Raw genomic sequence first — 20,909 nt, forward strand, 5'->3', positions numbered from 1 at the left:
GCAGTCGGGGGCTCGCCCCGCGTCCCTGACGTGCAGAAAGGAATCCCTGAAGAAGGAGGCAGACGGCAGTCAAAGGCGATCCTCTCCGCCAGGACAAGCCTAGTCCGGTGAGTCCGGCCAGCCCGGCGGCAGACGCGCGGGGGTCCCAGTCCACCTCGTCACAGCCGTCGCCGCCGCCCATGGACCCGAAGAACTCTCAGCAGTCGCACGTACGGCAGTACGCAGTCGCCGATGGTTTCGGCAACCACCGGCAGTACGGCGAGCGCCGCGCTCCAACCTGCTCCCAGCAGCCGTCGCACAAGACCTGGAGCGCTCGCGGCGCCGGCGATGGCTTCCTGGGAAAGCGAGACTCTGTCGACGGGAAGAAGAGCAAAAAACCGCAAACCCTGACGTTGAACTGTCAGCAGGCGCGAGGCAAGGAGAGTGAGCGACAGAAGGAGATGTGGTCGCCCACCGGAGCGGGCTGGTCGCCCGCGAGTCATGCGAACTCGCGCGATTCTCGCGGACAGAAGCCGGGCACGCCCGGGGTCTCCCCTCGCGGTGGCGGAGGCACGCCCAGGACCGATGCGCAAGGGTTTCGGTTTCCTCAGCCGTGAGCGTGGTGCGACCCTGGTCTCGTGAGGACCGGTGGCCCTGGCCTCGTGAGGACTGAGTGAACTTGGTGGCCATCCACAATCAATGATCGCCCCGTGACCGCAGTGACCCCTCAGTGACCGTTCAGTGACCGTTCAGTGACTGCAGTGACTGCAGGCATCAATGCCAGTACGGCGGCAGCTCCTCCGACTCTGCCGGTCTGCAGTGACGTGCGGCCGTCCAGCAATGGACGCGAAAGAGAGAAAGAGAGAGAGAGAGAGAGAGAGAGAGAGAGAGAGAGAGGAGAGAGAGAGAGAGAGAGAGAGAGAGAGAGAGAGAGAGAGAGAGAGAGAGAGAGAGAGAGGAGAGAGAGAGAGAGAGAGAGAGAGAGAGAGAGAGAGAGAGAGAGAGAGAGAGAGAGAGAGAGAGAGAGAGAGAGAGAGAGCACTAAGATACTTACGTCCTCCATCCGCAGGGGTTCTCCATGTTGCCCACCCGGGGAGGGGGGAGGGGGGCGCCACGTTCTCCACCCGGGGGTAGAGGGGCGCTACGTTCTCCACCTGACATAACGTCGGCCGTCCAACAGCCGACACCCCTCGCGCGGCGCGCAGGGGTCGACGGTGCCCAGCTAAAGGCCGCTGCGTGAAAGAGAATGGACCATAGCTTTGGCGGAGGCTGTATGAGTGTTCTGTTAGTTCCTTCGATGGCCTCGCACGGGCACTGTCTGTTCCCTGTGCAGACTGCAACATGTCGCCTATTGGTATGATCGCATGTCCGCTCTTTGAACCCTTGTTCGCCTGCTTAGCCCGGGATCTGAACAGTAATGAAGAGATGGCACGTGCCTTTATGATGGCGATTTGGATAGTCGTGTTACTGGTGAAGCCAGACATCTTACAGACTTGTAGCTAGTTTCCGGCACTACGTGATAGACGTTCCGTCATTCGAAATATATTCGACATCGCATTTACACACATGTGATATTTTCGGACCGTTATTTCATGATTCACGATGGGAATCCAACACAACAGTGCATACGACGAAACACTTCCGCAGGTATTCCAGATATGATGACGTAATTCCAGCGCAGCTGGCGCGGAGTAGAACGCTGCGGCGTCAGTTTCGGTGTTGGCTGAGGCTAGAGTCCAGCCGCGGCGTTGACTGAGACCGGAGTCCCGTCTCAGTGATGACTGAGACCGGAGTCCCGTCTCAGTGTTGACTGAGACCGGAGTCCCGTCTCAGTGTTGACCGAGACCGGAGTCCCGTCTCAGTGATGACTGAGACCGGAGTCCCGTCTCAGCGATGACTGAGACCGGAGTCCCGTCTCAGTGTTGACTGAGACCGGAGTCCAGTCTCGGTGTTGACTGAGACCGGAGTCCCGTCTCAGTGATGACTGAGACCGGAGTCCCGTCTCAGCGATGACTGAGACCGGGGTCCAGTCTCGGCGTCGGCTGAGACTGAAATCCAGCCTCAGAGAAGTTAGGCCTTTCTCTCGACGCGCTTTGCGAAATCTCTGTATTTACCGTCCGGGTGCATCATCGGGATCACCTGGCAAGCCACACGCAAAATCGTGCAAAATTTCCGCCTTTCACCACGACATTTTTTCCTCCGTGATATTCTCCTCAATTGTGACAGAGGACGGTGCTCCAGATGATTCCGTCTTTGACCCACTTCCGATCTTTCCACGGGATGCGTACCGTGCGCCTACATCGCCGCCGAGTGAGACACGTCCCTGAAGCAAACAGGCCAGGTCAGGGGCAGGGCGGCGCCCAGTGAGCGGTGGTGTGAGCTGCCCAGCACGTAACAACGAGGGTGGGATTTATCTGCTCCTAGATCCCGCGCCCAGCTTCATTAAGCAGGAAGTTATTACTGACCAGGTTTCCCTCCACTGACAAGTTACATGCGCGTAGTAACCGCCAAAGAAATAAATCAACAATAGATCCTAATCTTTCTTTTCTTTTTTTTAACCCCACCTAATCTTCTTTAATTTTCCAGTTGATAACAGCAAGTTATATATCATGCAATTGCAGTAGCACGTTACACCGTTAGCAAAGCCCTTGAAACGTTTGCAGTCGGCGACGGAACTTTATTCTAAAAGAGCTGGTTTATCACGGACCCTCCCCACCTTGGCCCGGCGATCTATTTTGCACACCAAGTGTCTGGCCCCGAACTCTACATACCTCCCCGTGGCGTCCCGCTGCCTGAGCTGGTCCGACCGCTAAGATAGAACTGCGTCTGGGATCCCCAGCCCCTGAGATAGCTGGCTGCTGTGCTGGCACAGCCGCGATAATGGTCTAGCTGGTGTTATGCACAGCTGTGTGCTGGCCCAGCTCCTGTGAGGACCCATCTCCTGTAGTGGCCCAGCCCCCGAAGGATCCACCTTCTGTGATGTTCGAGCCCTTGTGAGAACCCACCTTCTGTGATGTTCGGGCCCCTGTGAGTACCCATCTCCTGTGATGTTCCGGCCCCTGTGAGTACCCATCTCCTGTGATGTTCCGGCCCCTGTGAGTACCCACCTCTAGTAATGCCGAAGTCCCTGTGAGGACCCACCTCCCGTTCTGGCCCAGCCCATGGATGAGGCTGTCTTCACTTATTGCGGACACCCTTCCCTTATTACACCCTTATTACACCCTTATTACACCCTTATTACACCCTTATTGCGGACACCCCGCTTCCAGATTTGTCACACCCTCCCTGGCGAGCGCGGGTGCGATAACTCCCGGGCCAGACGTGACTCCTGAGGGCTAATATCACCTCCTCAGCCGCTGGCCCTTCCCTACAAGGATGTGAGGCAACATGCGTCGCGTTTTACAACTGGTCATCTTTTCCTTAAACCGCGAGATGTTTTACCTGACGCTGATATCGGCGCCGTTCCGCCGATGTGTCCGCTCGCGCACGACGACGACGACGATGAGGATGAGAAGAAGGCCGCCCACCACAGCCAGGCCAACAGCCAGCCCAGTCACGACTGACTGCCTGTCGTCACCTGGTGAATGGCATACGGCGACAATAGGCACCGTTGAAATATTGCAGTAACGGTCATTTTTTGGAGAACGTGGTGAAGAATATCTTGTGAAGATTTTTAGCACGGATGCAATTTCAGTCAAAATTTGGTGTTCGGCGAATTTTGACTGAGTTTCCTCTTTTTTCTTTCAGCAAATTTTGACATAGATGAATAATTGCAGGCCAAATGTACACTGTTGTTTAGAATATCCAGCACGGAAAATTAGTTAGGGAACAAACAGCAAGTTGCTGTTTTTTTCATATGGCCTCAGCAGCAGGATGCCTACAGGAGTTCAAGTCGCAGTGAATAAGGAGTTAGGTATAGAATTGTTCATCGTTGTGGCAGTTGACAACAATAAATATGACCAGCTCTTGGATTTTAAAGGTAGCAGCCAATTTCACTGATTTTAGCATAGACGATAGCAATGTGCCATGTCCGTATCATGTTATGTCCTCTGGATCCTTGCTGAGATGAGGCAAACTTTAGTTCGGGATCAACAAAGTTCAACTAATGTTGCTTGCCCCTCATTTTAACAATATGCAGCGGCCTATTAATTTGCCTGGGATGTGGTATTTCTCATGCACAAATTTCATTTCAGCCATGTGACTCGCTGGCGTAAAATTGCCTGACATGATGGGCGCACGATTCAGATTATGAAATTAACGAAGAAAGTAATTCATACATAGTTCCGTAACTTACCTCGATGCTTTTGATCCTCCCTGGTTTCGACGAATTGGACGCTTTTGGGCGACGCCATCTTTGTGATAGCCCTACGGGGATAAGGAGCTTGTAGCGTCGTTGAAGGTGAAGTTCTTCTCTTAGCATGCGCCAGGTGCGATGAAAATAATAAATTTTGACGTGAAGTAACAGCCACAAAAGGACCAGCCCTCATACCCATTGACATGCGCGCTGTAAAAGGTTGGTCGTGACGGTGAGCATTTTCTTTTCCATCATCAGCATATGATGTCAATGACTAACGCCCAGAATGCCAATGGTTTATATATTGTTTTCATTCATCCACCCTGTACACAGATGACTTAATTGAATCTTGCGCAAAAGACCCGTTTTCTGAGAAACTCATCATCCACAAAAGACAGCACGAAGAATTGCTCCTACCTAATGAATGGTACGCATGTGAGGGAAGGCTACGGATTTCCATCGCTGATTTCCATTTCAAAGACTTAATTACGCAAATGCTATGTAGGAATGACAAGAAAACGGGAAATGCGGTGAGTCGTAGCACTACAGTCTTGTGCCTGCGACCGATCTTCTCCGACAAAGTCATATATATATATATATATATATATATATATATATATATATATATATATATATTTATATACTTATGTATATGCGTGTGTGTGTATGTATGTGTGTGTATACCGTTATTTTTCTAAGAACACGCTACAAACGATTCTAATGTATGTTATAAAAGCGCGTGCAAGATCGTACAACCCTCCCTCAAAGTTAAAGAACAATTTCACTCAATCACAAGTTGCAATATGCATGACGGCAACGTCCGCTAGTGGCGGACGAATTTTGCTAGCATATTACGGCTTCAAGATCATAACGAGGTCCACTTCACCTAGGAATGCTATCAAAATTATCTTGTAAAACTGCGGCATCACAGGCGTGTTAATGTTCTCGCGTAGGAGAAGCGTCGGGTTTGGCGTGAATTTCCCGCCTCTGGATAGATTGGCCTACATGTTGCTGAATGCACGCGTGCAGGCTCCACAGATTAGAGCCCATGCCTGATGCCCCACACGATGCACAGCAGGATGTAAAAAAAAAAAACAATTGACAAGAGTCAGTTCCGAAAGCTTAGCTTAAAGTCACTTCCGTATCCAATCCTTGTGTTCGGAAAAAGTTCACACTGGGGAGAAATTCACCGAAACAATAATGGGATCTAAAAAGGGATGATACATGGGGAAGGGGCTGCTAAACCCAGTATGCACGCATAACTGTAATGGAAAAGTAAGGTCTACAATGCACAGCTAAACACCATGAACAGCAGGGGCGAGATGAAAATATCCGAGGTTCGCTTTCCCATGTTCACGCAAGCGAAGGCAAAAACTGAGACCGGACACACGCCAGATTGTTTGGCGCGCTCTCGCTCACATCTGAGACACCACAGCTGAAGGGAGAAGGGGGGCTGGGGCCTGACGGGGTAGCCTGACCCCCCCCCCCCCCCCCCCCTGGGGTCCCCTGAGGACTCGCCCGGCTGGGAATCTCCAACTGCGCAGCAATCCCCAACATGACGCCCGAGTCTGGACTCACTGCCGAAAGTCGTCAAGGCCGACCGCCTGGTGCAGTCCCCGGCCGTCTCGGCGGATTGCGTAAATATACAGCCGACCTCCGGTGCCAGACGACCCGTGGCGCCCGTCCGTCGTCTGCAAAACCCGCCAGTCGTCAGGGCTCTTGACAGACAGACAGACAGACAGACAGACAGACAGACAGACAGACAGACAGACAGACAGACGACAGACAGACAGACAGACAGACAGACAGACAGACAGACAGACAGGCAGACGGACAGACAGACAGACGGACAGACAGACGGACAGACAGACATACAGACAGACGGACAGACAGACAGACAGACAGACAGACAGACACAGACGGACATACAAAGTGGGTGATCTGTATGCGTGATGCTGCAGGCGTCTGAAGGTGTTACTGGTCGGGGTTCTAGCACCGCCCCACCATGGTGGAAAACGGGACGGCGGAAACTTCTGAAGGCGGAAATCGAGCCCACATCACTCGGTCTCGAACTCAAGGCCAGTACATCCCAGTCACTTGCACCCGCATTGCTTTACTGTTGGACTGGCATATGTATAGATATAGATATAGGTATATATATAGACTCAAAGGTGGGGGCTAGTCATAAAACTAAGGACAGACTCGGTACCAGTCAGCTGCTACTGCGCCCTGCGCAAAAAAAGCGACTAAAATTGCAAATGCTGACGAATTATTTTTGGAAAATCTTGTTAACCATTGGGACCGCCAGTGGAGGCGAACCAGGGGGTGGGGAGCCACGTTAAACGTCTGCGAAGTTTGCCGCAGGTATTGAATGGAAAGAATGGGTTGAAAACTGCGTTTACGTCCCAACTCCACGAAGGAATGAGGCTTCGGCACTACTGGAGAATATTGCACAGCGTGGGGTCACAATTATGTGTTGTTTATTGTTTAAGGCGAAGTAGAGAGTCACTTCGCGCGGAATACACCAAATTCGAGAGGAAAAAAAAGCTTTAGACAATGCGGAATGCAAGGGTTAGTCATGCCGACGTTGTCACGTCACCTGCGCAACGTAGTTCAAGGCTTGAAACTCCAGGGACTGGACGATTTTGTAGCTGCCTGCCTTTCGGATCTCCTCCAGCAGTGACGTCACGGCGGCTGCGTCAGTCAGCTGACGGCTCGTGCGGACAAAGAACAGCTGATTGTCCGCCACTGGCACCGCCTGTTGAACAAGCAGTCGCCGCTGATATCGATCGTGTGTTTCGACTGCGTGCCTGCCTTATCGGTAGACACGGGCAGCGGAGGTGGGAACTTGTTCAGAATTAGTGTGGGTCACAATAGGACGTTTAGTTGATTAATTCCGCATATTGCCCATAGGTGCTGTGTAAAAAAATGTGAGAAAAGCTACGCCCACTGCCCTCCCCCCCCCCCCCCGCCTCCACCATCATAAATAAAAAGCCCCGCCTGTGGTTAATATGATCCGGCGGTGCTGGATATGTTTGGTCGGAATTTAGACAACACTTCGTCATGTAACTTCGGTATTTATGTGACATATCCGACACTAAGCATAGTTCACTTCCAGTGTAATTAAAACCAAATTTGGCATAAAAACAACTCGAATGGCGTTCGAAATGAAAGAAGCATCGATGTTCTTTTTTCACCGCCCTTTGCCTGAGAGCGGTCGAGATCGGTTCACATTGGACCATTTCAGCCAGGTTTTCAGCCATCTTTATCGCCATGGGTCCCTGCTTAGGTTCAGGCTTCTCCTTTGACGCCATTTGATGTGTCCACTTTTGACTGCTGGTGATTTCATATAGCGTAACGCGTTCGAAGCATGGTAATGTTTCGGGCCCAACGTCTGTTACCGCCACCGGTGTTTCCAATACAGATGTTGTAAAAACTCCTCTTGCAAGGGGCTCCAAAGAATCCACCATGTGGCGCCTGACGGTTATGTACACATAATTCCTACATGCTCACAGCTGCGTGCACTCACAAAGTGCTTTAGTTTTTCATCACAATTTTTGCAACGCACACCATACACTCAAATGCATACACTGACACTGCGTGTTGAATGTCATAATTACCATCAGCTCAGCTTTGGCACTGTTTGACGGTGCGTTGCCAAGGTTGTCCTCAGCAACAATCTCCACCACCTGGCGTTCATCCCTGAAAGTATTCATGGCTCAAAATGGCTGCAATCTGCGGATTGAAAGCAATGAAAAAACACACAGAATTGGAGTAGGAGACCAGAGTCAACAGCTGCAAAAACAGTCGAAATTTAGAGCATGGTGTTTCAGGAACAGGTGCCTCTCCAACCAATGAAAACGTTTCAAGCATCAAAGCTTCGAGAGTTTGTAATGAGTTGAATACAACATGTTTTAAAGACTTTTGTTTTTAACTTTTTCAAGGAAGGATCTGAGCGTTGTAAAATGTTGCGTCTTAAATTGTAATACATGTTGACCAGGGGCAACTTTATGGAGACCACAACTCATAACAAATGCACACATAATGACACCCTGGCTGACTAACGACGAACAAATAAAAAAATACACTTGCGTCGAAAAAAATGTAAATAAGCGAACTAAGACTGCCGCCGCGATGTGACGTCAGGCTCAGCTGTTCTGTCTCGAGCAGCTGCCGGTTTTCGAGGTTCTCTCGAACTTCCAACTCGATAGATGCCATCGGAGTGGGAATGCTATCATAATCTTTTCAGAAACTGTCATTTTTACCCACTCCTATCAAGGAATGCGTTTTAACCCGTGCCCGGCCGGGGTTTGAAAGAACTGGGCCCGGCCGGGGTTTGAAACAGCCGGGCCCGGCCGGGGTTTGAAACAACCGGGCCCGGCCGGGGTTTGAAACAACCGTGCCCGGCCGGGGTTTGAAACAGCCGGGCCCGGCCGGGGTTTGAAACAACCGTGCCCGGCAGGGGTTCGAAACAGCCGGGCCCAGCCGGAGTTTGAAACAGCCGGGCACGGCCGGGGTTTGAAACAGCCGGGCCCGGCCGGGGTTTGAAACAACCGGGCCCGGCCGGGCGGGGAAGTTGACTTCCCACCTGGATCTCCAACTTCAAGGCGCCGCACGGGAAAAACAAAGATGCCGTTGTGAATGTCTCGTCAACTCATGAAGAGTGTATGCCAAATTTTGGACCTCAGGTCAAATGTGTGGTCGCCAGGGGTCATGGAAGTCAGCAACGGTGGGTCCGATAGATGCAGTTGATATCTGTTTACACATCAAGGCGGGTGTTAAGGGCATGGAAATATGGGTTAAGACTGTGGGCAGTCCATTCAGACCATTTCTGTTCCGCTCGTGGACTAGGTCAGATCAGGTCATCGTTCAGAATTGCTGTACAAGAAGCCTACGCGAACGATGAGTGAGGTTTCAAAAGGTACGCACAGAGATAGGCCATGAACTGGACAAAGGTCATGTTTTCTGTTGTCCTATGACGGTTGGGCACGTGTAAGTTAGTACTTTCGTTTCATATACAAATGTCAAAAGTACACACAAATGCGTACACTTTTTCATTATTTACGACAAAATAGCAGGATTGGCCTGACGTCAGGTCACTGACACCGCATTTTCCGAAAAACCTGAAATATGAAAACCGCCCTGTCGTCTTCTATTACCATAACAATCTTGAACAATGGCAAGTGAGCCTCAAAAAATGTTTTGGTAGTCAAAGTTTTTTAGAGGCTGATCTCCTTGGCCTAACTAAGTTCGGTGATCTTGGTCGATAAAATTTCAACTTTGCACAAAGGATTCCAAATTGACAAATGGATAGGTGCTGAAAATTTCGTGTTGCTGTGACCGTTCGTCTTTTACCAGTGCTAGATCAGTGTTAGGGGGAAGGGACTTGTTCAACCCCCCCGGCCGGGCGCGTGTCAAAGCCGTCTGGCGTAAACGCCTGTCACTTTTGCCATATTGGACCTTTAGAGAGTCGTCAAACCAAGACACATGTGCGGAAAAAGTCGTCCTCTTCGTTTATGGAAGAATCAGATCGCCACAGTTCACAGAAGCCGACCGTCAATAATGGATCGAAGAAGATTCCCTTCGTGGATGTAAGGAAAAACCCGCTAGATACCTTTCCACGGAGGGGGATGGACACTGATACGCCCAGATCGTCACAAAGGTTAAACGTACGGAGAAAGTGCTGGTTTATTCAAACGCAACTTGCTCAAGATTTTTTCACATTTGGCGCTTCTGGCATAGCTTCTGCGCGAACTGACCAGTATTTCAAAAATAGTTGTGGATTTAATGGAGCACCAACCGTGTGGTACACGTTATGCTGCACGTCATGCTAGTTTATGTAAAAATGACCTCAGCGGTAGCACAGGTTCAGAATCTGTACGCCGTCACCGTCCTGTAGGTTTATTCGTCCTCCAAGTCATCGTTTTAGTATGTGTCGAAATTTGGGGGCCCGACTTGACTGACAGTCAAATGACTGACGACTGGACTTTAAAGATCATTTGGTGCAATTCACAGCCTTGTCGTTCTTCAGACCCAAATCTCTCTAGTACCTGAGCTATACACCCGCGAAGATGTGCAGACGATTTCTGGGAGACTGTTTCAAGGTCACTCAGGGATCCATGACGCCGTAATAACGTAATGAAAATCTTATCACTCCATAAGCCATGCGCTGATCAAGGCAGGATAAACGTGGTTGTTGAGTCGCCAAAATCTAGCGCTCGTAACCCTGATCTCGAGATATGACGGGTGACAATGGGCTCTCAATCAATGTTGTACAAGGCACGATGACGTATGACGTAATCAAACACTGACGTATTGAGGAATATCTTTACTAAGCAGAGAAATTGTGTTGTCTAGATCAGTCTCTTCCACTTAAAAGCACACCAATAGTTATAAGTGAGCTTATTTCATCATGTCTGATGCTTGTTTGAACATTTCCAAATGTGTAGCATTCACTTTGAGCTAAACCGCCCGCGAGGAAGGAAGCAGGGCCGCTCACTGCTTGTCCACCAGGTAGAGCAGCCCACTCGGATCCACGCTGAACGCAGTCGAGTTGAGCGAGTACTTGATGCCGGCGATGCCGTACGATCCAGTGTCATCATCAGTTGCCTACAATGTATTCGGGTGTTAGACGTCCAGCGCTATTAGCAAGCCCTGTCTTGGTACCATTTTAGGCAAACATTAATATGAAGTTAAAGATATAATGACATCGGTCGAGGAAGCATCCAAACAGACCACCAGTGCTTAGTCAACTGTGGTTTTAAAACAAAACATGCTGATATACATATAACACCCCGGAAAAAATCATGAAAGATGGACTTTGGGGAAAACGGTGACTAAATGAGGGCATGTTCCCACGATCCCATTTGAAAGCCGTTTTTACGAAGTCGTGTTGGGCTACAACGTTTCAAGAACTAGCGTACTACAAAAGCGTGCTTATGTGTATCAAGACCTAGCATATCTCTGAAAATGGCGTTCAGGTAGCCAAAGCATGACCTCTTCTAATATAACATGCGTCATCGATAACATTTCCCGTCTCCACATTTATATCCACTGTATCAAACGTTCATAGCCAGCCGAGTAAGACACGGAAGCTTTGTAATCGCCGTCCGCTCCTGGTCGCTCTTCGCCGCGGCCAGCCGGAATGCCACCGTGTGCGCCACTATTGCGCCCGCCTCAAATGACGCAGTGTATCCATAACATGACGTCTTTCGTCACACTATGAGCCTTACGTCACCGATCGAGAAAACTCCGCAAATGACATCATCAGTCGGAGTTTTTCGGCTCCGCGAATGACGTCAGCCGTGACGTTACTTAAAATGGTGTCACCACACCACACACACCACAAACGGCGTCAGTCGTGGCCCAGTGACGTCACGCGTGGGATGCTTACGGTCAGCCGGAGCAGAGGAGCCGGTAAGGTGGCCGTTTCTGCCGAGGGGAACCCCATCACCAAATCGGCGCAGGAATCGCCGTACGGATGGCAGTTCAGAACAGGGGGCGAGTCATTTTCGTCCTGAAATAGAGGTGGTCAGAAGGGAGTTATTCTGGTCCCGAAATAGAGATGGACAGAGGCGAATCATACTCGTCCTGAAATAGAGTTGAGCAATTGAAACAGAGGTGGGAAGTGCTGGACAGGCTAGGAGCTGAAAACGCAGCCTGCGGTTTTGAAGCTGTGGGCAGGAATGCCACTGGTGATTACGCCGGTTGCAGAGAAGCGGATGGCGAAACGACGTGTCTTCGCTCAGTCACACAGGGGTAGCGATATGGCTATGCAAAATGAGTGTGTGTGGGGTGGGGGGAGGGGGGAGGATGATGAGGGAAAATGGTTAAAAGACAACTTCAAAGTACACAAACATGGCTTCCTCTCGGTTTTGATCTAATTACTTCTGGGAGGTCGGGGTTGAAGCTCCCAAACTGAATAGGACACTACACCCGTGCATGATAGCGTGTCCATGTATCAGCGGATTGGTCTGGTTACGCTTATCTTGTGCTGAGTCTGGCTTTGTAACATTGCGAATTAACTATTCGTTTCCTTGGGAATATGACGCACTGAAACCCTTCAAAAACGCTTGGGGGCTTGTTCGGTGGCTCGAGAGGGACTGCAACTAGGGCAGCAGCAGGGACGGCAGGTAGGGTAGCAGGAGGGACTGCAGCCAGGGCGGGAGGAGGGACTGCAGCCAGGGCGGCAGAGAAGCCGGCTCATCGATGACGACCTCTCATGCTCCGATGGAACGTGAGACGCTGTGAGATGTTGCGAGGATTTGCGATGAAGCGGTGAGTACGAAAAGCCGTGTTGGTAGAAACAGGAATACGTCTACACGAATGGTAAAAATGCCCTCTGTCATAATGGAAACAACACTGGCTTCTTAAAGTCTTCTTAAAGTGTTGTTAAAATGCAAGCTTCGTTTCCAAGCTGGTGTTCACAGCATCTGACCATATGGGATAGCCGTAGTCATAAATTTATGCTGCTATCGAAAGTTTCTGCACATGCTTGCTGGCCTGCAAACGATAAACTCATCACCAAACTAAGCACTAACTGTACCGAATTTTTTGAACGGAAAAGGGGGCCGAATCAGTCGACGAAAACACAATATCGACGCGAATTAAAGTTGGAGTATGAGTGATATACCGACGTCAAATCGCTCACGACGGCTCTAAAAAGGCTTGGACGAGCAGGAAGACAACAACTCGCCCTGAATACTTGGAATTGTTTGTGACACACACACACACACACACACACACACACACACACACACACACACACACACACACACACACACACACACACACACACACACACACACACACACACACACACACACACACACACACACACACATATATATATATATATATATATATATATATATATATATATATATATATATATATATATACACGGCATTGTTTGTGACACACACACACACACACACACATATATATATATATATATATATATATATATATATATATATATATATATATATCAGTAGGGATGACTGAATATTAGAAAGGAATTCCTTATATATGCGCCAATTTTATGAAAATATCAGAAATATTTTCTGGTCTAACGACATTGGCTCCTGGGCTCAGTTCATGGAACGCTGTAGAATAGACGAGTGCGATGTAACAACATGCAATGCATGGCACTCCGACGCAACAAAATTCAGACATATGGGCTGACGGTCTGGCATCACAAAGGCCTGAGGAATGTTAACACGCGATCGAGTGAGGGTAAAATTGAACCCGGAGGTTTTCTGGAATAATTCCCAAACGGCAAGGCGTAGCCGCACAAAACTTTGCATAGCTGCAGAAACTAAATAGAAAATGTTCTGATTTAACAAATCGCATGTGCCCTCCAAGGTTGCTGACCTATATCAGGTCAAAGTCAGGTTTTGATTGTCAGTGAAGGGCATTTCTGAGCAATCGTTCAATATGATGCAGCAACGGAATGCTAGACGAAGCCATACACATCTGAGATAGTTTGTTAGGCCATGAACAAATTTAATATATAATTATAACCAATTCCATTGACCAATGATCAGGTGAAGGTTAGAACGAGGTCAAAACTAACCTGTGTGTTACTGGGAGGTTTCGATTTTTGGGGGTAGTATTCTGGTGCTCATTTCGAATTTGTCAATAATAGGGACCTGAACAGACGCGTTGTATTGAGATATTAAAGGCCAAGGTAGGTCACTGGCCTAAAGTAAACCTGGTCAAGATTTTGTGTTAGGAACATACCGCCTAGCGTGGCCCCTGCCACTTATTCGAATGAAAAAAGGTGTGATCTCGTAAATGTTTCGTCACCTTACTCTTATGAAGGTCAAACAAGGTCAATGCCATCATTGACATTTTGCTAAGGACAAGCATCTAGCTTCACGGCGGTTGCATGAAGATGTCTGAGCGCACTTGAGACACAGATGTGGAGTTTCACCTTGTTTGACCCGATTTGACACGAAGGTTACAGCCTAAAAAGCTCAAATTTTGACACAAGTGAGTTCACATGTAGTTCAATTCACCCTGCAAATTTGGCATCTCTGGCTATCTCTGTTTTGAGTTCTCAGGGGGTCAAATTGACCCCCACCCGAGCAAAAGATAGTCAGCCGGCGACGCGGGCGCGTGTTGATGTTTAGTTGTCCGAAATGTGTTTTTTTTTTTAGTTTTGAGTAGGCCGCCAGGTTTATAGCACACGTGCTATTAGCTTTGATTTATACAACCTAATCGGACACGTACCCTGGTGATGTGGGCAAATGAATGAAATCAATTCCTCTGGGCTCATCAATACATTCGGTGGTATCACCTAGAACGATAAAGAAAAAGGGACCTAGGCATTTTTTGTTGTGTGGCTTTGAAGGTTGCCACCATTGGACAGACACGTATTAGATTATATTTAGAACTGTATTGATTGTATGTACTTTATATATGTAAACTGTATTGAGGGCGATAATCCAAACTGCCGAGACACCCACAGCAAAATATTTACAAGAAGTACAAATCCTGATGTACCCGATGCATTGCTGAGCAGAATGAGCATAAAAGACAAGTCACTTGTTTTTAGATGTAATAATGCTCATAGCACCATTCATCACACGTTTTGGTATTGCTCACTCGAATTGTGAAACATAAAACACTGTGAAAATGTAGAACAGCAGTTGAATGAGAGCGGCGGAATGAAAAGACTTTGTAGATTAAACAAAAGGAATGCTTTGATTACATCGAGTAAAAATAAGGCCAGCAAATTCTCTCATGTTCTTCGCCAAGTGTATGACTGGAAATAAAAAATATACATTTAGGCGCTCTTCGGAGGCGATTAACCTCAGATGAAACACTTGAAGAGAAGTACACCATAAGCAGCAAGTGACTTATCAAGCTTTGAGCGGGAACAGAGGCGAACAGGCAGGCATGGCACTGCTGTATGCGTGTGTTTTTAGTGGCACTGCTGCATAAAAATCGTCTAATATGAACAGTCATCGGGTGGGCGTGCTGCTTTCGGCATCGCGTAGCATATGATCGATAAATTTCTCGGCTTTACAAGCAGGGCTTCGCTTTCGACAGGCTTTGTACTGCTTGGATCACTTGCTTGGTTTCTGTTGCGTGGTGATCTCCGAGCTTGTACTTAAATTGTTCGCAATGTGTTCGTTTATGACAGTTGTAGACTTCCGTTGAACTGCTTTGCTAGCTTGCGCACACTGTGTTGGACTTCGTTTTAAATTTCATGATAAATGCAAGCAGTTTATTTTCAGTTTGTGGTTCGTGTCCACGCCTCATTGTTTGAAATATTTACCAAAACAAGTACAGACAAACTGGCATTTCAAGCACTGGTGATTCAAACACATTCATAACAACCCGGGCTACTCCAAACTGATTACCATGATATCCACGATGATTAGAGTTTCGTCGGCTTGTACTACATCTGTGCTGTTAGTAGAGTTCCGTTCAACAGTGCCAGCAGTAACGGCCTGTACCAGCAGCACTACCTGTCGGCAAAATCATGCACCTCAGCTCCAACCCCAGTGCCGACATGTGGGCGTCATAGCTCAAGGTCAGAGCGTTGCTTGACTTTCAACCGCGAAGTTGCCAGTTCGGGACTCGGTAACGACGGTGCTTGCTTCTCGTTACGACTGCTAAGAAAAAGTTCACAGCGATCGCAGAAGTTACATGACTTGCAATTTGATGACAAGTTAACAACGAATTCGTTCGCAGGCATGACGAAGCTGCCAACAATGTGATATCGCATTTGTTATGTATATATGTTCTCACATCGCGTGCGTTTCGCATGAAGTTATTGTCTCAAAATGTCAAACCTAGACGATCATTGAATTGCATACGGTGACGAAGGAAGATGAAGTGATATGATAAGAAGATGAAGATGAAGTGATAAAATGCCAAACCTAGACGATCATTGAATTGCATACGGTGACGAAGGAAGATGAAGTGATATTGTGGTCATATAATATATAAGGAATACAAGGTGGTGATATAAGGTGAAGATAAGGTGGTGGTGAAGGATAAGTGATATAAGGAAGGTGAAGAGATTTACTGGTTTTATGCAATTTTCGTGACATATTGAGAAGAAAGAGGCCGACAGCTAAAAGCACGACCAAAAGGACGCAAATGGCGGTCTGTCTTCGCGCGTCGAAACATAGTCGCGTCATGATTCGTGGTCGTCTAATCACTGTAACGTCGTCGTAAGCAGATATGGTCTGACCCAGTGAAAGCGAGAGGTCGCTCATCGAAAACAGCGTGCTAGCTATTGGCAGTGTGTATTACCCTCTGGTGACGCATTTTGACGGTTTTCTGCATCACTCCTGTGACGTTGTTAAGAACCAGGGTGGCGCCTGGAACAGATGAAATGGTGAACAATAAAACAGTTCAGTAAAATGTCACGCTCATTTCAATAGCGTTGGAAAAGGACACGTGCGCTACCACCAGAACCACACACGCTGCTGCCAAAATCGGACTTATATAGCCGGGCCTACGCAGTCGGAAGGTGAAAGGAATCAGAAGCATCATTCGTTAAAATGTCCCAACTTGAGTGTTTTGAAAGCACGTGCGTGATCGTTTACGTGGACGTGAGTGCAATCGAATGTAAACAAAGCTATATTAAATCACGACGTACAAAGCACGAATCTTGCGGAAATCTTGGAAACGACAGCAGTGCTAACAATCCAAACAGAAATACGCCGATATTTTTATGATTTTTTATCTTTTTTGGAAAGAAGCAAGCAGCTTTCCAAGCAAAAAACGTAATACGCAGCCCTCTGTTACCGAAACAGTTGTCTGCCAAAATTGTCGGTCAAACTACATGTCGTTTTATTTGTGCACCACTTCGCGCAGAATACAATATTCCATCGCAACAATATTCAACGCCCACGCGTTATAGGCCTTTCCGCATGCGCACACTACATCCCATCACTTCTCGAATCTGTGGTCACCTTGCAGACGCAAATTCATAGTTGAAAAAAACGTGGAGACAATGATACTTAACCTACTTGTGTTCCCAGTTCGTCCAAACAGAAATAGCCTGAAGAAATTAGCTCCACCAGAAAAGGAAGAAGCGTTTTTTGACGCTGCGGAAATTTGGATTGCAAAAAGTTTGTTTTTCAAGCACAACAGACGCAGACGGCGGGCGGTATTGACACCACGCATCTTTTGTTCCCTGGTGACCCAAGGAATCACCTGAACGCTAGTACCCTTTTGTGATAAAAGTCTCCCATTGTGCCGGCGTTAATGTTAGAATTCTGTACAAACCTTTCGTCGCTTAAGAAGTGAATAGCTGGAGGAAGGAACAAAGCTGTACAAAGTTAGGGAAGAGAAGTCAGCGTATTACATATTTGGTACGTACGAGTTATTGGATGGTTCAACCATCACTTCCAATAAACTAAGCAAAACCGAGTTGCTTTCATTTTAACTGCTCAAAAGAAGCGATTAAAAACGGCTATGTGGTCGGCTTGCTTCATGAAGCTGCTGCTGCCTCCTGCCGGCTAACTTACTGAACCCGGGGGTGCGGACGTTGTAGCCGATGACGTGCGCCTGCGGCACCGCCACCAGCACCATCAGCACGCCGATATGGCTCTCCGTCGTCTGCACCTGGTACTGCCGCTGGTCAAATGACAGCGGGGTGCATGGCGTCGGCGTCGTCGTCGCCGCGAGGGTCGCGGGTTCGATTCCTGCTGGGAGACGGGCGAGTGTTTTTATTTTTGGCAATCACGCCTGTTTTGTGGCGTTTGTTGAACACTGCCTTGGGCACATGCTATGTCGTCATCCGGGGTCCGCCAAACAGCATCTTTATCTATTACCGCGTTGGCTTCAAGGCTTTGGCGCCACGCGTCTTCTATCCTCACTTTTGTGCGCATTTCATAATTGACCGTAAGGACAACTCGAAACTTCAAGCACGTCCATAAATCACGATCAACCCAGAGATTGCACATATTTTTAGAATACCTAGTCCCTCATATTCATGAAGGTCAGATTATTTCGGAAATAATAGGAGAGCTTGACTATTCTTAGTTGTTCAGAAGGTAATCGGCCCTGCTTATCAAGCGCAAAATTCACAGCTTTAAAAGAATTCGCATCAAATCATCACCGGAGCCCACGCAGCATTCAGCGACTGCGCAAGCTTCCAATAATGCAGTCGAACCGGGCACCTAAAACAACAACGGTCGTCACTTGTGCGGAAGCTGTCTGTTGTATTACACATGCGTAGTTAACCAGCGCCGACTGTGACATATTCGAACAGCTCTCCTATGACGACATAAGCAGTGACAGGTTCGTCACAAAATCCCCCTCCTACATAGCCCGAATCTCACCTCCTGGAGGTCCTCTGTACCGCCTGAGGACATGACATAATAATCCAGCCGTTAATAGTAAGCAACGTTGCCAACATTCTAATGTGGCAATAAGTGGAAAATGATGGCCGTACGAACGGGACGAAAAACAAAATTATCGAAATGTCCATGCGGAATACCAGCAGTTTCCACCGCTTCCACCCGGTTATGTCTTTATCGCTATCTTCTTAAGAGAGATTGCACTACTCTCGCCCGAAATGGAATGTCGCCTGCCCTTATTTTATGACGGGCTTAGCGGGTCTCCATGCATCCCTGCATGACGCATGGAGACCCGCTTAGTCTTATAAATAGTGATGTCAAGGCTTACTTGACTGTTTTAGAAGCTGCTTCCAACGACAGTACAAACTGGCGCAAAATTTGCGGCAAAACATATGATGGCCTGTGCAAAATCAGGGATCATCATAACTGGTAAAATTATATGTAATTCAGTGTTACATGCATTTTAAAAAATTGGAAACGTCACCACACAAAAGAGGCTAGTGCCAGAAAAAAATACGTACGAAAACACTAGGCAAATTCATCAGCTTTCAAAAATTAAACGAAACAGAGCGCCTAGCTAAGACGGTAGTAAAATCCTTATTCTTCGAAGAAAACCAGGAGAATGGAGAAATAAATGGGCTGATACTTCGGCAACATGTCTTCATCGAAACAATAGCAGAAATGATCATCGGCAGGCAATTTGAAATCACTTCTGGTGTTGTTTCGATAAAGGCATGCTGCCGAGATATTAACCCATCTGTATCTCCATTCGCTTGGTTTTTCTTCGAGGAATAATGCTAGTATTAATGTTTCATCTATGTGAATAATGTTCCTCGCAAATGCACTGAACAAACAACGGAACAGAGCACCGTGTAATTACAGCCTTCCTAAAACATGCATACCTTACCTTTCACTTCTTACCTAGCTATCTCACTAGCTTACCGTTCACCTCCTTAAATCATGCAAGCGCTTGCGTTTTTTCAAGCGGCAGGCAATCTCGCAAAAAAGCAAAAAACGTTTTCTTCAATTTCTTTTATAGAGAATCCCTAACCAACGGCAAAAACAGCACCGTAAGGTAATTCTAGCCCCGAGCCGATCTGGACTTACCAGAGACAGCCGCCGACATGACAGTCAGCACTGTAGCTACGAGTCCGTTCATGCTGATCGATCACTCCAAGCGCTGAACGACCGGGGTAGTCCGACTTGGCCTTCCCGAAGGGGCTTACCCCTCGTTCCCTCACGGTCCTACCTCAATCTCCCACTGTCTTCGCTCGCTCCCTCACGGCCCCTCCTCCTTCCCTTACAGTTCACCCTCGTTCCCTCACGGTCCTCCCTTAATCCTTCACCGTCCACCTTCGTTCCCTCACCGCTCGCTCCCGACCCACTACGACGCGCGTTCGCTACAACCCCCAGCGTTACGTTACGCCACACCCCCAGCGCTACGTGACGCTACAACCCCAGCGCTACGTGACGCTACAACCCCAGCGCTACGTCACGCCACAACTCCCAGTGAACTCCCTCCAACTCCCTCCTGGCCCTCCTCCAAATCCCGCCCAAGTCCCGCAGCCGTCTTCCGTCGGAACCCGCCCCGCACCTCACACCCTGATCCTATGACCGCACGAGCCGGACTGGCACGCGCCGAGGACGCCCCATCTTGACGGATCACCCCGTCGTCACGGCGTGCACTCGGCGGTCACATCGACTGGCAGCGTGTCATGGGGCGCCTCAGGGCTTAACGCGATGTCGCGACCTTTACCGACCTGTCGCGCCCCGTCGGCTGCAGCGATTTATGACCGTTTGGCGAGAATTATCGGCTTTGCTGTTATCGTGCCCGAATGAGGGGCCGGTAGCCTTTAACCCCGGTGAGTGGCTGCCGGTGATGCTTCTGGACGGTGGCCGACGGTGGCCGACGGTGACACCTCTGAACGCTGGCCGACGATGACGCCTCTAGACATGGCAGTCGGTGACGCCTTTGAACACTGGCCGACGGTGACGCCTCTAGACGTGGCAGTCGGTGACGCCTCTGAACGGTGGCCGACGGTGACGCCTCTAGACGTGGCAGTCGGTGACACCTCTGAGCGGTGGCCGACGGTAACGCCTCTGAACAGTGGCCGACGGTGACGCCTCTGAACGGTGGCCGACGGTGACGCCTCTAGACGTGGCAGTCGGCGACACCTCTGAACGGTGGCCGACGGTGACGCCTCTAGTCAGTGGCCGACGGTGGCCGACGGTGACGCCTCTAGACGGTGGCCGACAAAGGCTGGCTTTGCTACTGCTGCTTTAAGCTTGCAATAATAACGGAACCG

General features: G+C 48.8%; 1 protein-coding gene across 2 annotated transcripts; it reads right to left on the minus strand.

Annotated features, from left to right (window-relative positions):
• Positions 1 to 971: 971 nt before the first annotated feature.
• LOC119104918 (uncharacterized) lies at positions 972 to 17,937 on the minus strand. 2 transcript variants are annotated; one of them, XM_037228655.1, is made up of 11 exons: positions 17,770 to 17,937; positions 16,547 to 16,614; positions 15,646 to 15,753; positions 11,667 to 11,789; positions 10,773 to 10,882; positions 7,894 to 7,975; positions 6,873 to 7,031; positions 5,852 to 5,964; positions 4,274 to 4,344; positions 3,421 to 3,556; positions 972 to 2,302 (listed from the first exon to the last, which is right to left on the minus strand). In XM_037228655.1, exons 1-11 carry the CDS (start codon positions 17,831 to 17,833, stop codon positions 2,275 to 2,277), a joined length of 1,062 nt encoding a protein of 353 aa, XP_037084550.1. In that variant the 5' UTR covers positions 17,834 to 17,937; the 3' UTR covers positions 972 to 2,274. The 2 variants fall into 2 exon arrangements, with proteins under 2 accessions (XP_037084550.1, XP_037084551.1); XM_037228656.1 differs by lacking the exon at positions 15,646 to 15,753.
• Between the last annotated feature and the right edge of the window lie 2,972 nt (positions 17,938 to 20,909).

Source organism: Pollicipes pollicipes, unplaced genomic scaffold, assembly GCF_011947565.3.
Source record: "Pollicipes pollicipes isolate AB1234 unplaced genomic scaffold, Ppol_2.1 Scaffold_6052;HRSCAF=7182_pilon_pilon_pilon, whole genome shotgun sequence".
Lineage (NCBI taxonomy): Eukaryota > Metazoa > Arthropoda > Thecostraca > Pollicipedomorpha > Pollicipedidae > Pollicipes > Pollicipes pollicipes.

Excerpts from the sequence above, each read along its gene's own strand:
- LOC119104918 (XM_037228655.1), bottom strand. The coding sequence starts at position 17,833 with ATGGTGCTGGTGGCGGTGCCGCAGGCGCACGTCATCGGCTACAACGTC. Across the intron at positions 11,790-15,645 it reads TAATCATCGTGGATATCATG|GACGAAAATGACTCGCCCCC; the intron begins GTAATCAGTTTG and ends CCTCTATTTCAG. Across the intron at positions 10,883-11,666 it reads CTCCTCTGCTCCGGCTGACC|GCAACTGATGATGACACTGG; the intron begins GTAAGCATCCCA and ends AATACATTGTAG.